The sequence below is a fragment of the Antechinus flavipes genome, chromosome 2 (assembly GCF_016432865.1).
Source record: "Antechinus flavipes isolate AdamAnt ecotype Samford, QLD, Australia chromosome 2, AdamAnt_v2, whole genome shotgun sequence".
Lineage (NCBI taxonomy): Eukaryota > Metazoa > Chordata > Mammalia > Dasyuromorphia > Dasyuridae > Antechinus > Antechinus flavipes.
In genome coordinates, this window is record NC_067399.1 from 225,188,248 (window position 1) to 225,215,802 (window position 27,555).

The 27,555-nt window shown below is 39.9% G+C and overlaps 1 protein-coding gene across 1 annotated transcript in view; it reads right to left on the reverse strand.

Moving 5' to 3' along the window:
• Window positions 1–11,908, reverse strand: part of KCNK3 (potassium two pore domain channel subfamily K member 3) — a 61,682-nt gene extending 49,774 nt beyond the window's left edge. The window contains exon 1 of the mRNA XM_051976322.1: window positions 11,545–11,908. Within this exon, the coding sequence (XP_051832282.1) occupies window positions 11,545–11,827 (283 nt within the window). The 5' untranslated portion in view covers window positions 11,828–11,908. The remainder of the gene's footprint in view (window positions 1–11,544) is intronic.
• Between the last annotated feature and the right edge of the window lie 15,647 nt (window positions 11,909–27,555).

Sequence of the window (27,555 nt, forward strand, 5' to 3'; positions counted from 1 at the left end):
TTTTTGTCTAGGGTACTCTATGGAGCTTTTGCAGAATAGAAGAGACAAGCTGGACTTTCTCTCAGGACTAGGGTGGATCCTGGGTCTGGATATCTAGTGGTTTTCAAACTTAGTCTCAGCACCCCAAAGAGCTTTTGTTTGTGTAGGATATAACTACTGGTGTTTAACATATTAAAAATTAAGATAGCATTATTACAGAAATAGTTTTGGTTTCTTAGACCACCTGAAAGAGTCTTGGGGATTCCCAGGGTGTCCTAACCACATTCTAAGAAACATTGTTATAAAGAGGGAAAAAAGGGCATGCTTCTTTCAGAGTGGTGTAATGGAGAGAACAGCGACTTCTTAGCAAATATGTGTCACTGGATCATAGCTCGAAAAGACCTCAGAATAAATCCCCTCATTTTACGGATTAGGGACAGAAGCTCATGAGGTACAGAGGAGTTAAGAGGCTCATCAAGAACACACAGGCAGTAAGAAGCAGAGTGAGATCTGAACTCAGGTCCTCTGACTCCAAATCCAGCCAGGGACCTGGATTCTAATCTTATTTCTGCCACTTTTCTGTGAAATGGAGATAATAATATTTGCGTTACCTGTATCTCACAGAGTAGTTGCTAAATAAACCTTAAAGGGATATGTAAATGTGATTTTTACCAAATCCTAATGTTATAAACTTTTCTTCAGTCTCCTAATAATAATAATAATATTCAAAAAGCAAGCCAGGGAAGATCTTGACCATCCTCTCCTGTAAAGCCCAAGACTTATCTCCTCTGCAAATGTGCTCAATGTCTCCTTGCCTACCTTGGGACTATTTCCAAAGTCACACTCTATGCCAAGAGACAATGAGATAAAATGTAAGGAATGATGGATTTGGAGTTAGAGGATGTGGGCTCAAATCCTCCTTTTACTATTTCCTTATCTGTGAGTCACTGATATCACATAATCTCTTGAATCTTGGTTTTGTTATCTTTAAAATAAAGGATTTAGACTCAATGATTGCTAAAGTTTCTTTTAACTCTAAATCTATGATCCTGTGATTGAGTTGAGGGACTAAGATTTCATAAAGCTTCTCACTTGAGAAGTTAATGAAATTCCAAACTCATGACAGAGAGAGTCAAAGAGAGACAGACAGAAAGACAGAGAAAAGAAGGGAGGGAGAAGGGGAAGCACATGACAAAAAAAAGAAACACGGAGACAGAAAGACAATGAGAGGCAGAGACAGAGAACAAAGAAATACACACAGAGAAAGAATAGAGAAACAGAACAGAAAAGGTTAGAGAGGAAAGAAAGGAAGAGAAGAAAAGAGAAAAAAAAGAGAAGATAGAACATCCCTCCATGTCCTTTTATGAACAGCAGGTAGCAGTGCACCCCCACAGGTTGGGGAACCCACATCAGAGTCTGTAGCTCAGAAGATTTATTCATATCTTCATTTGGGTTCAGGTCCCTTTCAGCTCTATATCTGTCATTCCATGAATGCTAATTTTATCTCCTTCCTTTTAAGAAAAAAATTTTATTTTTATATTATGAATGTTGATAGAATATAAACTCCTCAAGGGCAAGGACTGTTTCTTTTTTTGTCATTGTATGACCAGCACCAAGTACAGTCCTTGGCACATATTAAGCATTTAATAAATGGTTGATTGATTTTAGTTCACAAGTTAGTTTAGTTTGGGGAGTTGTTCTTATTTTTCTGGACATAACTTCATGCATTGTCCCAGATTTCCTGGATGGGGGCTATGAGCAAGGAGAATGAGAAAATTTCCCAGAGTGTATCATGGGTTCCTTATGTTATGAGAGTATCTAATATAGGGATTATACTTCTGGACCTCCAAGCAAATGCATGCACTTACTGGATACCCTCCTCCTCCTTCCTTCTTCTGTCCTCCCTCTCCTCCTGCGGTGTGGCTAATCCTTCCAGATTTACTTGAGTGACTGGACAAAGCCCCTGCAACATGGCTGGCTCCCCTCCTCTCCCAACTCCACCCTTCCCCTTCAGTTCCAGCTCTGGTCTCTTTCTGGTTAGAGCAGCAGATCTCTTGCCAGGACACTCTGGCTTAAGTATCAACTGGGAACCTGGCGTTTCCTCGCTCTTGCTCCTGGCATTTTAGAACTCCCACTGTTCCTCCCCAGCCTCAGAACAACTGCTGCAGCCTCCTGAAGCCAGAGCTGGCATCCCAGAGAGACTCTCAGCCACCCTGTCTGGTTCAGCTTGAGGAGGGTGTGAGGGGTGCCAGAGTGGTGGAGGCAGCAGAATGCGGTGAAAAAATAACACTGGGTTTGGAATCTGTAGGCAGCGGTTTGAATCTTGATTTGGCTACCTGTGTGACTGTGGGAAAGTCACATCATTTCTTTCCTTAATCTATTTCCTCCTCCGGTTAACCTGTTTCCTCAACTGTAAAAGAGGGGGTTGGATTTAGATGATCTTGAAGATTTTCTCTAGTTCTAAGTCTTATGATCATAGGGCGGCTGGCCAGGAGAAGGTGCAGAATGAAGCCCTGGGAACAAGAGCAACTATGGTGGAGATGACCGTGAAACACAAACCAGATGTCTAGGGGCCCAGGATCACTGGTGACAATTAGAAGTAACTCCTACTTTGGCTTGCCCTGTTTCCCAGTAGCTAGGAGCCAGACCATTTCTCTTGCTCTGGTTTCTTAGAAGCTCGCATAATTCTTAAAAAGGGTTCCTTTGGAATTGGGATTAAGGCCCTAGATTCTTTCTTCATGTTCCCTGCTTTGGTAGAGAGCAAGAGGCCAGCTGCAGTGTGCCCCTAAATGGGAAAGGGAAGGGTCTGAACTCAGCCAGAAGGACCTTTAGTAAAATGGGAGCAACACGAGGTAGGGAAGGGGACAGCGAGGGGGTTTGGAGGAGCTCAGGCTGCATCTTCTGGGCACCAGAGGCATCTGCTGCATCTGGAAACAGTGAAGGATGCAGTCAGGTGGGTCTCCCTGGGGGGAGTGACATTGGCTAGAAATCCTGGAACAATCTCAGTGAAAGGGTAGTATCAGGTATCATAGCTTGGAGATCACGGTCAAAATAATAGGCACTGGCATTAAGGAGAGCCAAAAAGAGTGGTAGAAGCTGGGGGGAGACATGGAAATTAGCCCAGGAAAATAGCTATTTATGGTCCCTTCCTTTTCGAAGGGCAGTGAAGCAGAAGGGCCAGGAGAGCTGGGTTCATGTCTCAGCTCTACCTCTAGCACCCTATTTGTCAAATTCTATGACTGCTCTATCTTGTTCCATAGATGTCATTGAAGCCTGGAGCCCAGAAGACAAAAGTCACAACTGACCCTGGTTTTTTAAAAAGTATGATGTGTCATTTTGTTCACTGTGGTAATCAGAGCATCCCGGGAATTCCTGCTCTGGTCCCTGCTAAGGACTGACCCAGGGGTGAGTTAGGGAAAAGCTTTGGAGTTTGAGGAAAAATTTTTTTTGCTTTAAAATAAACCAACACCCAGATCTTCCATTTGAGCTGCCAGCTGAGCACCATTTTTAGTGGCAATTTACTCTATATTCATCTGCACTTGTTTATGTTTCCCTTGTGAGCATTTTAATGTCTCTGTCTAGTGTTTTGCCTGTCTCCCTTTTGGGTTGGGGGCTGTATCTCCTCTGACCATGTAGTTCCTTTCTGAGCAGCAGCTTGGTATGGTAGATAGACCTCTGAATTTGGAGTCAAAGAACCTGGATTCAAATCCCGACTCTATCACTGACTTTCCAGATGACTATATTTCTGTGGCCTCAGTTCCTTCATCTGTAAGATGAAGGGATTGTACTGGTTGAGTTATTTCAGACATTTTGTGACTCCTATTGGGGTTTTCTTGGCAGAGATACAGGAGTGCTTTGCCATTTCCTTTTCCAGCTCATTTTACAGATGAGGAAACTGAGGGTGGACTTGCTCAGAGTCACACAACTAGTGAATGTCTGTGGCTATATTTGAACTCAGGTCTTCCTGATTTCAGGCCCACTGCTCAATCCACTGTGCTGCCTAGCTGCCTATAGGGATTGTATCAAATGACCACTAAGATTCCTTCCACCTAGCTCTTCTTCCCTGCCAAGGTTTTTTTTTTCCTCTTCAACCCATCCTCCACACAGTTATTAGAGTGAATTTCCTAAAGCATACCTTTGATCATGTTATTCTCCCATTCAATAAACTCCAGTGACTCTTTGTTATCCATTGGACCAAATATAAATTCTATTTGGAAAATTCTTCATGACCTGGTTGTAACTCATTTTTTTAGCCTTATTATACATTATTACTGCTTGTACCCTCCCCACCAAATCATCTTGTATCTATATTTTTTCTACACCTATACATCTATATAGCTATATACCTATATATGTGTGTATATATACACACAGCTATACATACATATATATGTATATATGTTATGAAATATGAAAGAATAATCTCATTGAGGGCAGATTATATTTCACTTTTGTTTTTGCCTCTCCAGCATCAAACACCATGCCTAATACATAGTAAGTGCTTAATAAATGCTTGTTGATTGGTTGATTGATCCTATAATATTCCCACCACTATACACACAGACAGACTGGTATGTTTTTTAAAAGTGACAAGTGGTGATCATTTATGTACCCATCCAGAAGAAAGTCTGAACTTCTGAACATATCTGACAATATGATATTGGGCACAGGGGTTCAAGGTTCAAATCCACAATTTGTCATTTAATTACTTTATCCAGATTTCTCACATTTTCTAGCTTCTTGAACTTTCAGTTTCAGCCCTAATATAGATCTTGCTGTCCAACAATCATAAGATAGGGCACCTAGTTGGAGCCACCTTCCAGAACTATGGGTGGTGAGACTCAGATGAAATAATGGAGCACTTTGTAAAACCTAAAATGATGTCTGCTTTATTATGATTCTGCTCTCTAAGGTTCTTGCCAGCTCTAAATTCTATGATCTCATCCGTGATCCATTATCCCCCAGGGCCTTCCAAGCTTGACATTGTTCTGTGGTCCTGAAGGGGAGAAAATGTAGGGATAGAAACTATATCAATCTAGAGCTGGAAGGAATGTTTAGAAATCATTTAATCCTGTACCTGCATTGTATAGATGCAAAAGTTGAGGCCCAGAAAAATCATTTCTATGACTTGCCCAAAGTCACTCAGGTCTGAAAGCAGAACTTGGTTTGGGATCCAGGTCTCCTAACTCATTGAATGGTACTCTGACTGCTTCAGCTGCCTTCCATCTCAGGATGGTTGTGAGGCAAGAACTAGGAAGTCTTTCACATGACAGAGAAATGGATGAGATCGGAATGGAGGACCTAGCTCTAAGAGTCCTATAACCCTGGGTAACTAATTAGCTAACTGTCCTCCTTCCCTCAGCAAAAGCATGCTCAAAAAAGAAAGGTCCTCCCCATAACCTGCCAGGGAGACTGGCCCCACATATATCTAGAAACTGGGGTCTCTGATCTTTCCAAAGCACATATCTGATCCATGTTACTCTCCCCAGTCTCCTCTACCCCTACAATGGCTTCCTATTGCCTTTAGGATAAAACAATAATAATAGCTAACATTTCTACACCACTCCAAATGTGCTGATTTCTTTATACATATGATTTCATTCAATTATCACAAGAACCCCGTGATATAGGTGCTATTATTATTATCTCCACTTTACAAATGAGAAAAGATAAATGATTTGCCTAGTGTTACACCGTTAATAAGCTTTGAAGTGGGATTTGAACTCAGTCCTTCCTGACTTCTGTTCAGGCTTTCCATCCATCAGATGACCTCCTTTTGGCATTTAACATATAGTTTGGTTCTAAATTAGCTATCTAAGTCAGGAAACTTGGTGTAGTGGAAAAACATTGGAATCCCAGTTTCAGCCCCAGCTCTGCCTGGTTGAGCTCTGTAACTTTGGGCAATCAATTTTCACACATTTATTAAGTGCCCATTATATGCCAGAAGATTCAGAGACATAATTGCAATGATTTTTGCCTTCAGCCTAGCCTCAGTTTTTTCATCTTCAAAATTAGGAGGTTGGGCCAAAGTATTTTTTTAAACAGAAAATCAAGAGTTTTGACCTAATGTTTCCTACATTCTAGCTGTTGAAACATAGACACTATCCTCAGGGAGATTAGTAATTTAAAAGTAATATAGTTAAGTTTTCCATCAATGAACAAAGATAAGGTCAAAGGAAAAGTTTTTCCTTAAAGAATTCTTTCTAAACTAAGATCCCCTGAATAACTCAAAGAGCAGCTAACAGATCTTTACTGTCTCCACCAGTCACAAGGCAGTCCATAAACAGTTTCATCTCACAAAACATGGGCCCAAGTTCTATCTGGGTGTGGTAGCATATGGAAAAGGCTGCCGGGGCCATCCAAGGGACACTCAGAGAGAAAAAGGGAAGGATCATTTTACACAGATCTAACTCCTGCTGTTTTAGAAGGTGGCCCACCCAGGCTGTCAAAGGGGCTCTGAAGCAGAAGCAGCTGCTGCCTCTGAGTTTTCTATCAGTCAAAAATTGAGCTCCCAGTTCAAAATGCCCAATAGCAGCATCTTTGTTTCACCTCCAACTCACCCCTAACTCCCTTTCCCCCATGCCAGACACTTTCAGGTATCTGTGAGTGTTTGGTACAACGTGAAAGCTCCCAATCAGACCCAAGATGGCAGGTGCAGTGGGCCTTGGTGATCAGAGAGGGAGAGGGGAAGAATAATTAAGGACTAAAGCTAAGAACTAAAGACTCTAAGAGGGGAAGCATGGGACAACCACTGTGCTGGCCCACTGCCCTAATGCTGTTTCTCCTCTTACCAAAAGCATCATAAATTAATAATCACCAGAACCACATACTGTCTGTTTCCCTCTGGCTGCTTTTAGTCTTTTACTTCCTGGAGTACAAGGTTCTTTTTGGAAAGTAAGGGGGTCTGGTTTCAGGGTGTGTGGGAATGTACATTGTTGTCCTTGTCTCTTATTATTAACATGTTAACTTTTTATTTGTCTTGAAATTACTTTTTATTTTTTAATATACGTTTTGTATTTTTCTGAGTATGTTTTTGCCTCCTCCCCATATCGTGTGAGCTTCTTGAGAGCAGGAACTGTTTTTATTTTCATCTTTCCTTTGCTATTGCTTAACACAATACCTTATACTTAATATCTTATTAATAAATGTTTGCTGACTTCAACTAGCAATGTACTATATGCAAAGGCATAAGATTAGTTTAGAGTATTAGACTATATTACAGTTAAAAAGGGCCTTTGGTTGTCTAACCCAACCCTAACCCTCTGATTTCATTTTTAAAGTTTCATTAACATCTTTTTTTGTATCATATTTTTTTTTCCAAATATACTCTTTCCCTTGAAATTTGTTAAACAAATTTTTTCAACAAAACTGACACATTCCTTAGCCATCAGTATCCGCAATATACCACATCCATGGTCAGTCACCTCTCCAATGATAGGAAGGAGGTACATTTTTTCCTCCCTGGGACCAGGTATTAACCCATTTCTTTTACAAATGAAGAAACTGTTGTTCAAAGAAGTAAAGCTAATTTTCCAAGATAATATAGGGAGTAAACTGCAATACCCAATTCAAGCTCAGGTCTTCTGCATCTAAATTTAGCATTTCCTCCACTGTATCACATAAATGACTAGAATTTGAGTGTGCAAAGAGACATCAATCTACTTTCAAGAAGCTTACAGTATAGCTGGGTGAACACAATACATAAATAGCAATGTTGAGTAACATAAGCTAAGATTCAAATGTCAATATAGCTCTGCTATCCTTTTAGTTGAGCAGATTCCTCATCTCAGAGCCATCCTTCACAATTTCCTTTAAATCATTAGCGTTCATCAATTTTCTCTCTACAAAATATCCCATATTCACCCCACTCTTCACTCAGAGAGTCTCTACCTACTTTAGGCTCTCATAACCTACCTCTATTTCTTTTCCTTTCCAATCCTCTCTACAATCAGATAAATAGTTATTCCTAAAATACAGATCTCAACATGTCGCTGCCACCAATCTTCAAGGATTCTCTACTATCTCTAGAAAAAAATACAAGATCCTCAGTCTAGAATTTAAAGCTCTCCTCTAATATGTCTTCCACCTATCTTTTCATTCTTGTTATATATGACTCTCCTCCATGCGCTCTTCATTTCAGTCAAACTAACCTTCTAGGTTGCTTGTTTATCACATTCTACGTCTGGCCTTCCTGCCTTTGCCAAGTAGTCTCCAGTGTCTGCCATGTACTTCTTCTTCACCTCAGCCTCCTCAAATCCTTAGCTTCCTTCAAAGCACAATCCTGGTTCCAACCTCCTACACTCAACCTTTCCTGAGCCCTCCCATTTAACATGCACTTTCTCGTCAAGGGAATTGGGACAGGACTTGTGATTTCACTGATTTGAGGAACTCAAAAGAAAAAAAAACTTTCTATGCCCCAAACTAGGATTTTCTTTGCACCTTATAGTAATAGAGAGTTTCCTAGGATATTGAGAGGTTAAGTGATTTGCCTAGGATCACACAGCCAGATTGTGCCAAAAGTAGGACTTGAGCCAAGATCTTGAGTCAGAGGCTAGCTCTATCTATAACAACACACTGTCTCTCCTTCCTCTTGAAATTGTTTTATACAATGTTTCTAAAAAGTCTCAGTAATGGATGTAAGCTTTTAAAGCTTAAAACTGCACTAACACTTTTGTAACATCCTTATATACTTAGTGTTGACTTATTTTTGTGCATGTTATATCTCTCTTAGTAAACTGAGGCCAGTGTGTGTGTGTGTGTGTGTGTGTGTGTGTGTGTGTATGTTTGCTTTTCTATCTGAAGCATGGTGTCTTGTACATAGTAATTACTTAATAAATATGTTTTGAACTGAAAGAACATAGTTTATCTGGTACAGACTGTAGCAGTCTGGAAGTGGAGGTGATGATCCCAGTGAGTTGGAGAGAAGGGTAAGCAGGCTTCCTGAAAGAAGATTTGATGTTGAAGTGTGTCTTCAAAGTAAAGTAAGACTTAGATATGTAGAGAAGAAAGAAGAAGGCATTTCTGGCACAGGAATCAACACGAGCTGGGGAAAATAGGCTGGGAATGTGCATGGTCAGTTCGGCAAGCATTAAGCAGACTAGAATGGAGGATGAAGGAAAGTAGTAGAAAACAGCTTCACAATATTGGCCTGGGTTAAATAGCAGAAGATCTTGAGTGCCAGGATAAGAAGTTAAAACTTTATTATCAGTAGATGGTGGGAAGCCACTGAAAGATTTTGAATAGGGGAGTGGTATTTTAGAAACATTAATCTGGCAGCCATATGCAAGATGGATTGGAAGGCAGAGGGAGAGATATTGAAGCCAGAGAGAATCTGTTAAAAACGATTGCTGCGGCATTGATGTGAGGGAATTAAAGGCTAGACAGGAGTGGGAATAGTAGTAATAAAAATTTAGGAAGCTTAAGGGACTATGAGAGCCATTTCAAAGAAAGAATAGATAAGATATAGTAACTGATTATAACTGAAGGTGATTCAAAGACCTTTGATTAGATCTCTAGGACCAGCTAGCCAGGTGGTCTCCATATGGGGTGGGAGTAGGAAGAAGAAAAAGATGGGAGTCAAGACCAACCTCATCACATCAATTCTGATGAAGGTGGCCTCCTCCCCAAATAACCCTTTGGTCCAATCATCTTAATTTATTCTACAGTATCCAGCTGAAAATGTGGGATGAGATTTATTTCCCATATGACTACCATGGTTCCTGATGACATACCTTTAGTCTTCAGAAAACAGCAAAATAAGCAACCTTTCTCCAAAAAATCATGATTACTGACACCTATTATGCAGGGGTAAATACTGGGGCACCAGGATTTGCCTATGGTTCCTGAGCAGGCCAGGAGCTCAGTTGAGAACAGAAAACAGACCAGTGATCAGTCACTGAATCCTACTAATTGCCCACCATATTATACTACCCCTTCCCTTTGATTCCAACAAAATTACCTCAACATCCTTTCCCAGCTAATCTTAATGGGAAATGGGACACAAGAGTTGGTGGGAGATCACTATCTGTCAGGAAAAGATGAAAATGAGGATGATGGAAGGAAAATCAAATTTCACTAGAGAATCCTAGCTCCTGGGAAGGCACTGGAAGATTTGTGAGAAAGAGGAGGAGCAGGGGTTATTTTCTTTAGCTTGGATCTCCCTAGATGTTACACTTCAACCTGAACTCTTCCTCTAAGATGTGAAGGAAGCTGAAAGGTCGGCAAAAGGCTGGGCATGCAGTGGGAAGGTGTGTATTCCTCCGAGAGCCTCCCTGCCACAGAGAAAACTCCCTTCTCTCCCTCCACAATCCCCTGCACTATCCTGCAGGCTTGGCCCTGTTGGAGAACATTTTCCTGGAACCAGTCTCCCGGAGGAAGGAATGACTGTGGGTGTGGGTTTGTCAGTCCGCACTAGCTGAGAAGGGGAGAATTCTAATTATTCCTACAAGGTGATTCTCTTTTGGGACAGCAGGAAGGAAAGGAGAGTAGAGCTGGGTTGGGAATTCCAGCTCCAGGCTGTCAATCCCAAGAGAGATTAAAAAAAAAAAAAAACATTTCCCCTTCACACATAGGCACACACCGATACATATACAGTCACACACCCTTTAGCATATACAGAGTCCCACGCAGTCCTTTATTCTTCCAGATGCGTTGGGTGCCATGTCTAAGATTTCAAAAGCCTTACAGGAAAACCTGTCACTTTGCTTTTTTAGTTACAGTTCCGACATTAACACACCTTCCGTAGCAATAAATAAATGAAATCTACGTCCACCCTCATCTCCGAACACACACACACACACACACACACACACACACACACACACACACACTGGCATAGAGAAACAACCACAGTCACACTCTGACACGCTCACTTTCACTCACACCCCCTAACGGTGGCACACACACTGGGATAGTGTCTTTCTCAAAAACAGGGACCGTTTTTCTCTTTCTGCAGCCCCACTTCTCGGCCTCATGAACTCCCTCGCTGGGCCTGAGCCAAGTTCAGGGAGGTCGAAAAGTGAGGCTCGTGAAGTCCTCCACCGGAGCTCAGAGCCCAGGAGCAGGAGAATAGTCTTGCCCTGCTCTCTCCAGACGAAGGACAATCGTGCGGGTTTTCGTTTTGCTCTCTCCGCTGGGAGGGCTCCCCGAGAGCAGACTGGTAAACTAGAGTGCGCTAAAGGGGAAGGGTCTCAGGCTATGCAGAGGCAGTTGTTGAGGGAGGGACTCTCAGCAGCCCTGCCTGGGACTGGAGGCTTCCTGCGTCCAGAAGGAGCTGACCTACCATAGTGGCCCCGCTTTTCTGTCTCTTCTCACCTCGGCACTCAGTGCCTGCCAATGCTCTCGCCCTCGGCACCACCTCTCCCCGTTCCTTGTTCTCTCTGTCCCTTAGTATCCCGTGACCCCAAGGTCCTAGCCGAGCTCACCCTTCCCGTTCCCAGGGTCCTCGCTCCTTTCCTCCCTTTACTTTCGGCTCTCGAGTCCCTCCTCCCTCCCCTCGGTGTCCCTGGCCGACCGCTCCCCTGGGACCCCGTCCCACTCCGTTCCGTCCCCTCCCGGCTGGGTTACCGATGGTAGTGATGACGGTGATGGCGAAGTAGAAGGAGCCCGCAAAGCGCCACTGCACGCCGGCCTTGTGCGGCTTGAGCAGCAGGACCACGCGTTCCAGCTCCTCGTAGCCGCCCTGGCTGAGGTTGTAGCGTGCCCGGAGCTCCTGCTGCTTTCGCTCCAGCCGCTGTCGGTCCGTGGTTTCGGGCTCCGATTCGAGCGCGTCGAACACAGCGGCGCCCACCAGCAGGTAGGTGAAGGTGCAGACGATCAGCGCCAGCGTGCGCACGTTCTGCCGCTTCATCGTCCCGCCCGAGCAGCGGACCCAGAGCCCTGGCCTCGCCGGACTCCCCCGGCTGGAGCCGCCGCCGCTGCCGCCGCCACCACCGCCGCCGCCGCCGCCGCCGCTGCTGCTGCCGCTGCCCCGTAGGCGGCCTGGGGCATGGCTGCGCTAGGCTTCTCCAGCGCTGAGGGGACCAGTGGCTCCTCCGCTGCTGGGCTCGGTGATCTGTCTGTGGCTGCCGCCGCGGCCGCGTCGGAGCTGTCCCTTCAGCACCACCCACCCTCCCTTCTCGGCCCTGCCCCCCTAGCTCCCTGGCGGCCTGGCTCCCGCCAGCCCTCCCGTCCAGCCAAATAAGGACTGGGGAGACGCACAGAGGTAGGCGAGGGGGGTGGGGGAGGCAGAGGGGAGAGAGAGAGGGGGATAAAAGAAAAGAGAGAGGGAGAGAGAGGGGGAGAGAGAGAGAGAGAGAGAGAGAGAGAGAGAGAGAGAGAGAGAAAGAGAGAGATTGACTTCTCACACACGTACATTTATGAACACACACACACACACACACACACACACACACACACACACACACTTTGGCATACAGAAGCCAGCACCCAAAGAATACTCTGTTCCTATAAAAATATGCTTCCACCAGAGTCAGTAAATAACCTGAGACCCATTAGTCTGACAAGCAACCCTACAAAAGAACAAGCCTTTAGACACATTTTCAGCAAATCATTTCTTTCCCACTCCGGTCTCTTAGGCCTTTCTTGGTGGGAAGAGTACTTGTCCTGATTACCAGGACGCCTGATACAGAAGGGTTTGTGGAAGATAGGACTGGTCTGGCTTCTGGGCAGAGCCAGGTTTGAAACTGGGATAGGTTCCAAGTTAACTTTGAACAGCAAGCTTGGCAACAGGCAGGAGAAACTCATGGGCCAAGACTGTTCATCCTGAAAATGCCCCTGAAGAGTTTCTCATCCTTCCCCTTCTCCCTGTGTCTCAGTTTATCTGTCAGACTGTGGTGGTGGTAAAGCATATGTTCATAAGGGATGGTGGGATAGAAGGGTATATAACACTATGGTCTCCCCTTTTTCTTTTCCTGTGGCTGTGTGTTTTAAGAAAAATTGAGATACACTATGATATAGTGAAAAAGATTCAACTCAAAAAGAGATTTTAACTCTTGGATGTAGCAATTTTTAATTTATCATATGACCTTTAGCAAATTATTCTTTAAACTCTGATTTCCTCAGCTGTATAATGGGGTTATTTTGCAGATATAAAAGGGAGAAAACCTAACACAGTTGATAGAGAACTGGTCTGGAAGTCAAGATCTAGGTTTGATCCCTACTAGGGATGCTACCTGCTAAGTATTTTAGAGGTGGTGCATTATGATGGAAAGCACATATGCTTTGAAGTTAGAAGATCTAAGTTTGACTCTCAGCTCTACTACTTACTTGTGTGACCTTGGGCAAATTACTTTTTCTCTCTGTGCCTCAGTTTCCTCATTTGTAAAATGAGGGGTTTGGACTAGGTGATACTTAAGAATCTTTTCTATTTTAAATTATTACTACTTGGTAAGGGGAGGAGTTTACCTACTGATTCCAGTTTACCTACTGATTCCAGTGACTTATAGGTGTGGTGAAATGTCTCCTTTGATTAACAATGCATCCTGTCCCTTTGACTGAAGTTCCCAACATTTCCTTTGATATGACAAAGGGAACTTCTGTTTATAATTTTTTTCTTGGAAGAATAATCAAAAATCTACCATTATTAACATATGAATATGAATTACTTTATTAGAGTTCATTCACCCAAGAGGACTCTGAGCCCATAATTAACAAAAGGGGATAAAGAAACATGGAAACAAAAACTTACTATCTTCACAATTTCCCTGTATCAGGCCTGGATCTGGAAATTTGGGGAAAGCTCCTGGGAGCTTTATAAAGGTAGAGAGGGTAAATCATCAGTAACTAACTCCAAGTTTAGAAGGGAGAAGAGAGAAAGGAAAATAAGCATACCCTTTTCAAACCCTTTGAATTAGATACTTTAATTATCCTCATTTTGCAGCTGAGGAAACTGAAGCAAACAAGTTATTTCATCCAAGATCATTCAGTTAGTAAATGTCTGGGATTGGATTTAAACTTAAGACTTCTTGACTCCAGACCTAGCACTCTATGCACTAGGCCACCTAGCTGCTTCAGAGTACTAGAAAGTCAAAGTGGAGGTGAGAGGATCAGCTCTTATCCTGATCTCAAGTAATCTCATGTTCTACCAATAGCATTGAATGAAGAGGTATATCTTTCAAAAAGCTATATATCCTGGTCCATGGAGCAGGGCAGACAGAAGCTATGAGGATTCTCATAGATCATAATAGAAAAGTACTGAATTTGGAGACATTCAAATCTAAGTTTTGCCTCTATGATGATAGGATATTTTAGCAATTATGAATCATAGACTCTTAGTCTTAGAGGTCATCTAATCTACTTAGTGAATAGGGCCCTGGACTTGGAAGCAGGTAGACTTGAGTTCAAATGCTTCAGACATTTATGAAGCCATTTACAAGTAAGCAAAATGAAGATCAAAGTTGCCTCAACTTTCAAGCCACACAGCTATGTAAGTACCAAATCTGGGACTAGAATCTAGGGCCAAGATTCAAAAACCTAGTACCCTTGTTTCTGTAACCCTAATTTGGTAGAGCACAGGGGCAAATGCAGAGAAGAACATCAAAATTCTATCTCTAGATGACAACCCAGTGAGACAGAGGTGAGGTGAGCCTGATACTTCTTGAAGATATCTCATTACTAAAGGACATAGAAGGGAATTGGACTAGATGAAGGATTGAGAATTGAGGTCATGTGGCATAGAGAAAGACTGGGAATCAGAGATTTAGGTTTGCATTCCAAGTTCCATTACTCTCAAAGTGATCTCCCTGGAACTTGGGTTCCCCATCTGGAAAAATCAAGGGTTCAACTAGATGAGATGCTATTTAAGGTACCATCTAGATCTGATTGATATACAATGTTTTTAAAGCCTGTTCCCTACCACTCACAGACATTCCACAAAAATAGGAATATCTCAGACTTTAGTTCTGCAACCATATTTGGCTTCCCCCTTTTGTCTCAGCCAGAGGACATTTTCCTATTGTCCAACATGGAGGCAATACTTGTCATCTCCCAGTTCCCAAGGTCTCTGCCTGTTTCCTTCCAGGATATGAAAAGACATGATCCCCTCCATGAGATGCAGAGAAGTTCATGGTGTGTGCCAAACTGCACATGAAAAATTTTTTTGCGCTCTTTCAAAAATTGGTTTTCTTACTGTAGCACTCTCCAGAGACCAAGTTTACCTGAACCTTGGAAAGGCTAAGAAATTAGTTTATAAGAAATGGAACAATGTGAAAAGGCCATGAACTCATGGTTTTCATGTCATTTATGATTCACAGGGTTGCTGGGAGAGAAAATGAAACATTACATATGAAAATACTTTGTCAGAGGAAAAAGCACTGTGCAAGTGAAAATGTGTTATTAGCTTTTATGATGATTGCATAAATTACTAGGATACTGACTAGGGATGTAATCACAGCTTCAGATATATTCAAGAGAGACCGTGGGTAACTTCTTGGAATGGCCAGGGATGGTACCCTCACTAGATGTTCAACATTCCTCAGGTTCATTCTAGAAATATAGTCAATATGGACTCATTGGGAAATTTCTTTCAATCAACACTGTCTGCTCCTCTTTGATTTTATTACCCTGGGCTCAATGTGGAACAAGCAGACACCCTTAGGTTCTCTTTCCCCTTCTCCATCTCCTTTCACTCCTATCCTCTTGTGTCCTTTTCTTCCAAAGGTAAGGTAATAGTAAAAGGGAAAATACTTCACTGGGATACAGTAGAGTTGGATTATATCCTTGGCTCTGTTATCAATTAGCTATGTGATCTAAGTCAAGTCATTTCATTTGGGGTTTAATTTATTTGGATGTAAAATGAGAGAACAAGAACAGATGATCTATAAGGTTTCATCTAGCTGCAAACATTAAGAAATTCTTCTTTTGGGTTGTGGCTTTTGTCCCAGGACCTGAGATGACTTCTACTTTGAACTGGACCATAATATGACTTTTGAGATCCTTTGTAATTCTAATATCCTGGGATTCTGAGGTCCTTACCATACTTTACATCTTCTTAGCACTTCCAATGTGTACCTGGGTATGAGGTAAGAGGATAGGACTTTCTAATCTGGGGCCTGTACAGTAAAATAGACTAATTGTCTCTTCCCTTCAATATGTCAGGCTTGCCCTTGATGATACAGGGCTCTCCTCCTACTCAATTACATTTCAAAGCCAACTCTCTCCTTTATCTGATAGATAGTATGGGCCTAGGATAGACTTGGACTTGGGTACAGAAAGATCAGAGTTCAGATCTGGTTTTAGTCACTTACTATCTGTGAGACTGGGTAAATTACTTAGTCCCTCTCTATCTCAAGTTCTTCATTCAATAAAATAGAGCTAATAAAATCATTTATCTCTAGGGCTATTGTGAAGATAAAATAAGATAATACTTTAAAGCACTTTGCAAACCTTAAAGCACTATACAAATGTTAGTTATCATCAATTATTATCATCATCATTCTACACAGAAACTTCTTTCATTTCCTCGGATGCTAGAGTGTACAGGTCTTTGTACCACTGGGAGAAAATATTCATTTTACTAGCAATACTCTGACTTCTATTGTTTCAAGCTAATCCATGATTTTAATTGTAATGGTGAGAGTTTTAGGCTGGTAAGAGAAAGATTTTGGGAGAGGCAGGACTTTTTAGACCTCTCATATGTCTTATAGTCTCTAGGCCTTTTTCTTAAGTGTGAATGAATGAATTTAAAAACATCAAGTATTTCTTTTGAAGTAGAGATTATGTTAAAGACCAAAGATATTAAAAAACAACAACATTTCACCAGGGGAAAATACCACATAGAGCAGAGGGGCAGCTTGGAAGAGGTTGTTTTGTCAGGAAAATCAAAGGGATGAGGGTAGTCATAGAGCAATTGATTGTCATGTTATTTATGGGAATGATAGTATTAATAATTACAGTTCCTGGATCTAGACGTGACAAGTATGTGTGTATGAGTGTGTGTGTGTGTGTGTGTGTGTGAAAGAGAGAGACAGAGACAGAGAGAGAGAGAGAGAGAGAGAGAGAGAGAGAGAGCCCCAGAGAGGGTAAGGGAAGGAGAGGAAGTTAGTAGGAAAGTGGAGGAAAGTTATATGCATTCACAAAATAGTATGAAGTGGCCAGAAAGCCTGTCTCTTTGGGAGTATGTCCCAAATAGAGCACCAAAGAGATTCCCTCACGTTATTCACCCCATGGAGACAGGAGAAGTATTATGGGAAAGCCAATCCTTTCTATGTTTCCTAGAGAGACAGAAGTCATTTTGTGGTAGTCACTATTCCAGCTCTGTTTGTTCACTTTCCTCACCTTCTATCTGTAAGTTTGAGGATTAATTCTAATTCCCTCAAAGCAGGGAAAGAAAGGTTTTGATAAACTGAAAGTTTGGCATCTTAGGAAGAAAGAAGTAAGAGAAATGACTAAGATTAATATGATGAAAGTAATCAGTCTTACATTATGCCCACTGTCTAGAGAGAGTCAGGTTGAGTCAGTGGATAGAAAATGAGCCTTGAAGATGAGAAGTTCTGGATTCAAACTCACCTCTAATATATCCTTGCTGCAGATAACTCTAGCCAAGGCATTTAATATTGCAATACTTCTAGGTAATTCTCTAAGATTGTTAGTTGCACAAAAATTATCCATCTGAATTCTCAGTAGGAATTTTCTCACCAGGAATTCTCTATACCAATTAAATCATAGCATAGTTTCCCTCAAAAAAAAAAAGGTCAACTTCAAAAGATCCATGATTTCATTAAGTGAGTGCTGCAGATCAAAAGTCTTCTGTGTCTTGGTAGATGGTTTTTTTATGAATTGCAATGGTCCAAGTTCTTTATCTTTTTGTGGGTGACTTTGTGACTGTGGTAAAGGATCCTCTCTAATATGAGCAAGGTTGCTCCTTAGATCACAAATATACAACCCATTACTGAGATTGTACTTGAAAACCTTTCCATCTTCATGATGTCTGCCATATGTGAGCCCTGCTAGTAATAACAGAAATAGATAACATTTATAGAGTGCTTCAAGGTTTGCAAAGCTCTTTACATGTTATTTCATTCACTCTTCAAAATGATTGTTAGGTAGATGCTATTATTGTCTCCTTTACAGATAAAGATAGGAGGGTTAAGAAAGACAAGTGATTCACTAGTCATGATGCTAGTAAATGTTTGAGGCAGAATTAGAATTTAGATCTTCCTGACTATTTCAGATAGTTCAGCAGCTCAGGAGTAAAACATGCTGCTTGGAATCAAAAAGACTCATCTTTCAGAGTTCAAATCTGTCTTCAGATTTACTAGTTGTGTGAATGTGAGCAAGTCTTTTAATCTTGTTTCTTCTTCTGGAAAAAATGAGCAGGAGGAAGGAATGACAAGCCACTCCAATAATTTTGCCAAAAAATACCAAATTGTGTTAATAAAAGAGTAGGACAAGACTGAACAACTTCCTGACAACAAGTTTAATATTCTATCAGTTTGCTAATTAATTGCCCCCAAGAATCCAGTATCACCATTTTTTATCTTGAAATGGCCTTGAAGAATCGGACTTGGTAGAGTTTTATGATTATTAATTATAAAAATATCAGTGGGCAATCAATTATCACTATGTTATCATAAATGCATTATTCTTTATGAATATAATTAATAATAATAATTAAGAATCTAATTAATACACAATTTTCTTTGGCAATGTGATGGAGCCTATGGATGCTTTTTCAGAATAATGTTTTAATTACATAAAATTAACCACATTGGATTACAAAAGAAACCAATTATATCAAAACACAGTTGTCAAAACATTTTAATAAACTAAGTTCCTGGACCCTAGGTTAAGAATTTTTGATCTATGCCAACTCCATTTATTATTTGTGTTTTTGAGTTGTTTTTCAGTCAAGTCCAACTCTTCATGATGCTACATAAGATTTGAAACTAAATCATATTACTCTGAATTTAGTGCTCTTTCTACTATGCCATACTATACCATCTATGGACTAGATTGTAAAGGTCTTGAGAAAAGAGATTGTGCTTCACATCTTTATGTTTCCATAGATTTCTGAGGAATGCCATTTATTATTTTATTTGTATGTGACTAGTCATAATCCTTCTGCCTAAGATTCTGGGGGTCATGTAATCAGATCCTGGCTACAAATCTCAAAGAATCAATTTCTCTCTTTTGGTTTATAATACAAATGAGGTATTAATTTGGAGCTTAGGTATTGCTGTGGTTCTACATGTGTGAATAACAATGTCTCTGCTCCTAAAAGAACAATCCACAGAGAAAGTAAAAAATGAAAATAAACAAATGCAAAAAAGATACTTCAGTGAAGTCAGAGGTACCCATAAGCATATATGAAAAACACATTTAAAAAAAACTTTATAATTATTTCCCTTGAAATTGAAATTGAACTTGAGGTTGCTATCAGGGAAAGGCAGAAAAAGAGGGAGAAGGAAAGAGACAGAGACAGAGACAGAGAAAGATAGAAGGAGGGAGGGAAGGAGACAAACAGAGATAGAGAAATAGGGAGAGAGGGAGACAGACAGATAGAGACAGAGAAGGAGGGAGAGAGAGACAGAGAAACAGAGGAGGGGAGAGAGAGACAGAAAGACCAAGAGATAGAAAGATAGAGAGAGAGAGAGAGAGAGAGAGAGAGAGAGAGAGAGAGAGAGAGAGAGAAGTGAATCCCTTTCTGCCACAGAGTTCTATATGGTTTTTAGAAAACTTATCATATCACTCTCTGGTTTAGATCCTTCTCAGGAGGCAAAAACAATTTGGGACTGCTGGATAGTTAATCCCCTTCTCATAAGGTCTTCACTAACCAAATACCTCAGTGTAATAATAAATGGCAAGTTTCAGATGCTTTGCTTCCCAAAGTTATGTGTCCCCTTTACAACTCTTCCAATGGTAGGGGTGTGATGATCCTCTTCTTTCAAAAAGCTCAGAAACTTTGCTACTTTCTCAAGAACAGGTCTCTGCCTAGTAGTAGCTGAAGTGAGACTAAGAGGCTAAGAGAAGAAATGCTTTGAACATATAAGTAGAATAGAGTATGCTTTTTGATTCTGTGACTGTCCAATTGCCCAAGGACTGGAAGTGATAATCACAGAAATTTCGGCTTTGAGTCAGGGTAGTCTGGAAAGAACTGCAAATATTTTGCAAGTGATTGAGGTTTTATTAGTCAGATCTCTTTAAGCATAAAATTAATAGATTAGTCTGAGTTCAAAAAATAACAGATTTTTGGGCTGCCTTTGAGAATAGATATCATTTAATATCAATTGGTGTTAATCAATTAAACAGAAAAGGAGCAAATTATAAGAAAAGAGAATCTTGGCACTAGAGTTCCCAACATTATGCTGGGAACTAGGAGACCTAGGACCCCTTCATGCACCTAATATGGAGGAAAAGGAAATATCAGGGCTTTCTGGCTTTTTTGTGGCTTTGGCTAACAGCATGGCTTTGGCCACACAATTTGGCCACAAATTATGTGGCTCAGACAAATGGTGTGGCAGATATTCAGAATTGAAGATAGGATCCTGAAGGCTTGGGATTTAACATCACTGTAGCCCCACATTCTCAAATTAGGGAGACAAAACAAAGCAATGCTTTCTATTGCAGGTAAGAATTTTGTTACCTGCCCTCTACTCTCTTCCCATTGCCCTTCAGATTTTTTTTGGTTCCTTCGTCTCCTTTTTCTCTTGGTTGAGGAAGTTTGTATGTTGGTGAGGGGGAAGGGGAAGGCAGGGAAGTAGCTCAGTCAACCCTACTGCCTTGGCTGCCGTGAAGACTTCTTGGTGATGATCCTGTGTGGTTAGAGAAGCAGGGATGGGAAAAGATGTCCTTCGATAAGAGAAAGGGTCATAGGAAGGGTCAGATTGGTTAGCTAACCAGAGTCCTAGATTTTTACCTCTCTATCTCCTCCCCTTTGTCAATCCACTTCTCAGATTTTCTCCTAAATGTTGTATAATAAAAAGAGAATTGGATTTGGTGAATTTGGTGATAAAGGATCTGCATTCAAGTCCCGACTCTGATAGAATGTGATCTCCTTGAGAGTAAAGACTGTTTCATTCTTTGTATTTGTATTTCTAGCACACATCTTTATAAATTCTTATTGATACTTAACCAGCTTTATTATTGAGGCTAAGTTCCTCATTTCCTTTGACTCTCAGGTTTCTCTTTAATGAGAGGGATAATATTTATCCTGAAACAAGCACTTTGTAAAACAGCAAAGTGAGAGTTGTTTTTATTATTACTATGACATCCTTCTTTTCCTGTTTCACTTCCAAATCTTGTCCCTTCTTTGCAAGAGATAATATAACTACAATTTCAATAGTGGGAAAGCATATGACATGACAGGAGAGTGTATTGGAAAAGTGGAGAAAGAACTATGCTGGGAATGAGGAGATCTTCTTGGTTCTAGATCCAGCTGAGTCACAAAATAGCTATGTGGACTTGAGCAATAATAACTGACTTTTTTTCCTTAAGAATACTTATTCTCTCTCTTTTTTTTACATAACCTATATTTTCTCCTATATCCCTCTATCTTCCAAAAAATGACTCTTTTTAATAAGGGGTTTTTTTTAAAGTAAGAGAAAAATTCAGCAAAATTGATCATTATATCTAAAAATCTGATATAATATGTACTGTCACAGCCATGGTCTTTCTTTTTCCACTCCCCTCCCCACTTTCTTCTCACGTCTCTTTTTTGGGACGATGTTTATTCTTTATAATTTTGCAACATTGATTTTCAGTTGTGTGGTTCTTATTTTTTTCCATGTACGTTTTTGTGGTCATTGCAAGTATTGTTTTCTTGGCTCTGCTTACGGTATGAGTTCACAAAAGTCTTTCCATGCTCTTCTGCATTCATTATGTTCAACATCTCTTAAGGCACAATGATATTCCATTATATTTATGTGCCATAAATAAATATTTTTATTTTAGCCATTTGCCAATAGATAGATATTTACTCTAATTCCTGTTCTTTGCTACCACAAAAAATATCATTATAAGTATTTTGGTGTATATGGATTCTTTCTTTTCATCAGCAACTTCTTTGGAGTTTGTACCTAGCTGCTAAATATCTGGATCAAATGATATAGGTAGTAGAATAACTTTATATAATTCCAAAATGTTTTCCAGAATGCTTATACTAACTGTCTCTCTTTCCATAATTCCTTCTAATACTGACTCTGTCCATCTTTTATTATCTTTGCCAACTTTCTGGATATGAAGGTAAACATCAGTTTTTAAATCTTTTCTCTTATTATTAGTGATTTAAAGCATTCTTTCACATGATCATAAATAATTGCAATTCTTTTTTTAGAATTGTTTATATCTTTAAACTAGTTCTCTCTTAGGAAACTTTTGCTGATCATGATTTAACATTGAAGTGTTCAAAACTCCACAATTACCCCATAAGAAATTATGAGCCTCACTTTACAAAGGAGGAATATGAGGCTCCTTAAGACAAATTGACTTTCTTATGCCCACACAGCTAGTAAAGGAAAGAAATAAGATTTGAACTCAGATTTCTTCTTAGCCATTTTGCCACATTAGTGCTCAAGTTTCCATTCCTTTTATCGCTCTGGACTTTATTTCCTCATTTGTAAAATAAAGTTGATGACTGGAGCATTGGATTTGGAGCTGGAAGGGAGATGATCTCTAAAGTCCTTTCCAGTTCCAATGTTATATAATGTAAAATAAAAATGTAAAATTTACATCATGCTTTATAGTTAGCACAGCATTTTATGGACCCTGTCTTATCTAAGTCTCAAAACAGTTTTTCAAAATAGGTACTACAAGTATAATCACCCCCTCCCATTTTACAGATGAGAAAACTGAGGTTCAGAAAGGTTAAATGACTTATCTATGATCACAGAGCTATTATATGGCTAATACAGAGTTTGAGTCCAAGTCTTTCTAGATTCTGAGGGAAATATTTCTTTCATGACAACACACTTTCTCACTTTAAATTTTCTGAATTCTTTTTGTACTTTAAAGGAAAAAAAAAACTGGGCCAGTGATTTCTTTGATGTACGGAACTCCCAAGGAGGAAAATACCTTTTATTAATGCAGATCACCATCTGTTCTGCTATTTATATAGTCCAAGTGAAAGCATGGAAAAATTAAATAATTTGTTCTTCCTCACACAGACAGTTTGTCACCTGTAGGATTTGAACCTGGGTCTTCTGACTCAGAGACTATATTTTAAGTTTAGGTTATATGCACATATAAATAATAGTCTTTTATTTCCAAATACATGCAAAGATAATTTTCAACATTCATCTTTGCAAAACCTTGTGTTCCAAATTTTTCTCCCTCTCTCTCCCCTCCCATCCTCTAGATAGCAAGCAGTTCGATATAGGTTAAACACGTGCAATTCTAAACACATTTCTATATTCATCATGCTGCACAAGAAAAATCAGATCAAAAGAGGGGGAGGGAATGGGAAGAAAAAACAAGCAAGTAAAGGTGAAAATATTATGCTTTGATCCACATTCAGTTGCCATTGTTCTCTCTGAGTGCTGATAGCTCTTTCCATCACAAGTCTATTGGAATTGCCTTGATTCACCTCATTGTTGAAATCATTGCATAATCTTCTTGTTGCTGTGATGTATATTCATTTTTTACATATCTCCATATAACTCATTTTGAGAAAGAAAAATAAATACAAAAGGGAAAAACCACAAAAAGGAAAACAAAGCAAAACACAATATGAAAATAGTATGTTTTAATCTGTATTCAGTCTCCACCATCTTCTCTCTAGATGTGGATGACATTTTCCATGCAAAGTTTTTTTGGAATTGCCTTGGATTACTGAATTGCTGAGAAGAGCTAAACTTATTATATCTGATGACCATACAATCCTGTCTCTGCTTGTTTCACTCAGCATCAGTTCATGTAAGTCTTTCTGGGCTTTTCTGGAATCAGAGGCTATCTATTATTATTATCTATACTGCTTCTCAGGTTTGCTGAGCTCTCTGCTAGTTAGTGAAGCTGTTTCCTACATAAGGGAGAAATACATTCCATATGTTACTCATCAGTTACTCAGCAGCTCACTAAATTAATAGACAATCAATAAACATTTATTAAATGCCTACTATGTGCTATAAGCAATAAAGATACAAACAAAAAAAAGTAAAAAGACAACTCCTGCTCTCAAATGCTCACAGTCTAACATGGGAGACAATGTGCAACAAAAGTTGTTGGGGTTCTCCCTAAGAAAAAAACAACTATATACAAACAAGATACATGCAGGAAAAATTGGGGGTAATCTCAGAGAGAAGGCACTAAGATGAGGGCATTCTAGTAAATGTTAAAAACGGGGTTCTCCAGGAGGAAAAAAAAGATAGGACACACTTTTAAGTTTAATCTGCACTAGAATGAACACTTTACAAAATCTAGACGATGAAACAATAGATCAAGCCGGGGTTGGAAGGTATTTCTGATTCCCAAAGAATAACTACTTTCTCTGAAAAGTGGTTTCCGCAAGCTAGGGCCTAGAACCTCCTCATCTGCTTCCACTTCTCCTCCAATCCTTGGGCACCAATCCATGCATAGAGACTCAGGCACACCCATCTAAGGAAGCAGTGCTGGGCTGCCTTGGCACAGGAGAAATGGGTCCATCTCAGGATAATTACTAAGCGTTGATTCTATTAAGCAAGCAGCTCACTGCAGACAAAGCAATTATCTCCATCAGCTCTATGAAGTAGTCAGAAGGGACAACCAGTGCAATGATATATGAGGAGTCCAACCAAGTGGGAGCACTGATGTGCTCCATCGGGAGGAGGCTCCTTCGCCTTAAGATTTGGGGGGGATGGAAAGAAAGTGTGTCCTTTGCCCTTTATTTCTGCTTTTCTAGTGGCCACATCATCCCAGATCAAACTGAAGAGTCGAGAGACAAGAAGTTTGGGTTCTTTCCTTAGAATAAAGGTAGCTGACACTCTTGGCCAAATATCTGTCCACTTTCCCCAGTCGCCCTCCCTCACCATTTATTAGTATGGAACAAGAGAATATGGCACAAAATAGGGCTGCCTGATTTTTTTTTTAAACTTGGAGTAACTTTGTTTCTATTTCTTTTCTTTTCTCTCTCTCTTTTTAAAAGCTTGTAAAACATGCTTTAAAAAGCAACATTAACATTTCTGGCCATGTCTGTTCTTAACCTCAGGGTCTCTTGGGAAAGGATAGGCTGCAGACCAGATCACTAGCCAAATACCAACAGAGAACAAAGAACTAGACTGTGAGCACCAGAACTGGATGCAATATTGCTGCTACTATTACTTCACAATTAAAGAGACTTCAAACACAAATACAACAACCTGTGAGATTGGTGTTATTATTATCCCCATTTTACAGATTAGGAAACTGAACTGGTAAGTAATTAAGGGAAGATTTGAACTCCTAAATCTCTCAAGCTACTTACCATGTCTTACATCAGTTGTCAGTAAACTATGGCTAGGTATCCTGTTTTTGTACTATAAGAGACTAAAGAATGGTTTTTACGTTCTAAATTTTATTTTTAAATGTAAAAATCTTTTTGAACTTTCTGGCTAAACAAAAATAAATTTAACCTGCCAGTATATTTTGTCAAGCCCTACCCCAGAGCAATAGCTTCTATCCTAGGGTCCTTTGATCCCTAAGAGGTTTTAGACAGATTTCAGGCAGCCTATGAACTCTTATTGCTAATGTCTTCCCTTTGTTGATTATCTACAATTTATTGTATATATATATATATATATCTCAAGTCTATCATTCTGTCCACTATGTCCTAGTGACCATTCAATCCAAAGTCCCTCAGGAAACTGAGGCTCAGAAAGATGAAATGGTTAGTTCATGGTTACTAAGTAGTAAGAGAGCTAAAATAAAAATCGATTTTCCCTGACTCAAATGACATTGCTAGTTCCATGATTCCACAATTAGTTGTAGTCCCAGAACCGTCACTAATGACCCTTATGACTATGGTCTAGTCTTTCTTTCTCTCTACCTCAGCTTCTCTCTTGGTAAAATTTTGAAAAGGGTTGGATTGGTCTTCAAGACCGTTTTCCATTAAGAATCCTGCCTACAAAGGGAAAGTGGTGTGGAAGTGTTCTAGGAAAAGATCAATTTGGTTTGGGCGTAATGGTTGGGCAGAAAGAAAGGTAAGATTTGTCTCAGCTGACTTTCTCTCCAAAATAAGGGCTCCTTGATAATAAAATTCTATTAGATACTGTTGAGGACCACAGGTTCCCAGGAAAGTAGAGATACAGAGAATAAGTGAAAGTGTATTTTAATGTATATTTTTAGTATGTTTTATGTATATGTTATATATTTTTATTATGTTATGTTCTATATATTAATATATATTCTATATTGTAGAATTTATTAACAAAGTTCTAGTTTAAATTCTGTCCCACTGTTTATAGCCTATATCTGTCTTAAGTCTCAGAAAACATTGTAGAGGCCCTTAAATACTTCTCTGTCTCTGTCTCTGTCTCTCTTTCTGTCTCTGTCTCTCTCCTTTTTTACTTTATGTTACTAAGATGAAATTATCTTCAACAGAACAGGTCACCCTTCCCCCCCTTTTCTCCCTCTGTAATTCAGGAATTACTTGAGAATAGTTCTCAGAACCATTGGAATTCAGAATGGGAAGGAATCTTAGAGAATATCTAATCCAGTGGTTCTCAAATTTTTGTTCTTGGTATCTTTATACTATTAAAAATTATTGAGGATCTGTCCAAAGAGTTTTTGTTTATGTGGGTTATATTTATAGATGATGTGAACTCTAACCAAGTCCATCCTGTTCTCATTGTCAGGAATGATGTGAACTCTAACCAAGTCCACCCTGTTCTCATTGTCAACTTTATCCCACACAAAGGGAGACCACATTCTTGAGACTGTTTTATCTTGTTAGCTGGACCAAAGCTAGTTCAATCACTAAATCAGTAAGGACCTGCAGGTCCCTTCTTTCCCCAGAGTAGGTACACTAGAGATACTCTTGGTTTACAAGTAATCTTTGTGACCAAAGAACCTTCATTATCCTGTGTTAATATATCTCTCTTCCTGTGTTTCCATTATGCAAATGCTGAGGTGGATATAATGTGCATGTCCCTAATTCCTTCCTAAATTTAGAGACCCTGCCCTTACTTCCTCTTTCCCTCTTAACTTCAGACTTTTAAATGGCCTCTTTCACTCACAGCTGGCTGCTGGAGTGATCAAGCCTTTGTGCCCCTTTTTTACAAAATAAAAGGATTCCTTGTGGCTATGATAATGTCTTTGTGATTTTTTCACATTCCCTTCCTCTCCTAGAAACAGGTGCTTCTTCATAGATATTCACCATATTAGAAATAAAAACCAATTTTGAACTTGTAGACCCTCTCAAAGGGTTTTAGAGACTCCCAGGGTTCTCTGGACCATATTTTGAGAATCATTGATTTAATAATCTGAATAAAATTTCTCTTTAAAGCATATCTATTAAATAGTTACCCGGATGGACAAGCTCCAGTGAGGGGGAACTTTCCAACTCCACAAGTAGCCCATTACACCTTCTGCTGACTCTAATTGTTAGGAAATCTTTCTTAACTTTAAGTTTAAATTTGCTTTTTTCAACTTTCACCCTTTTCTCCTAGTTTTGACCTCTGGGGATAAGCTGAA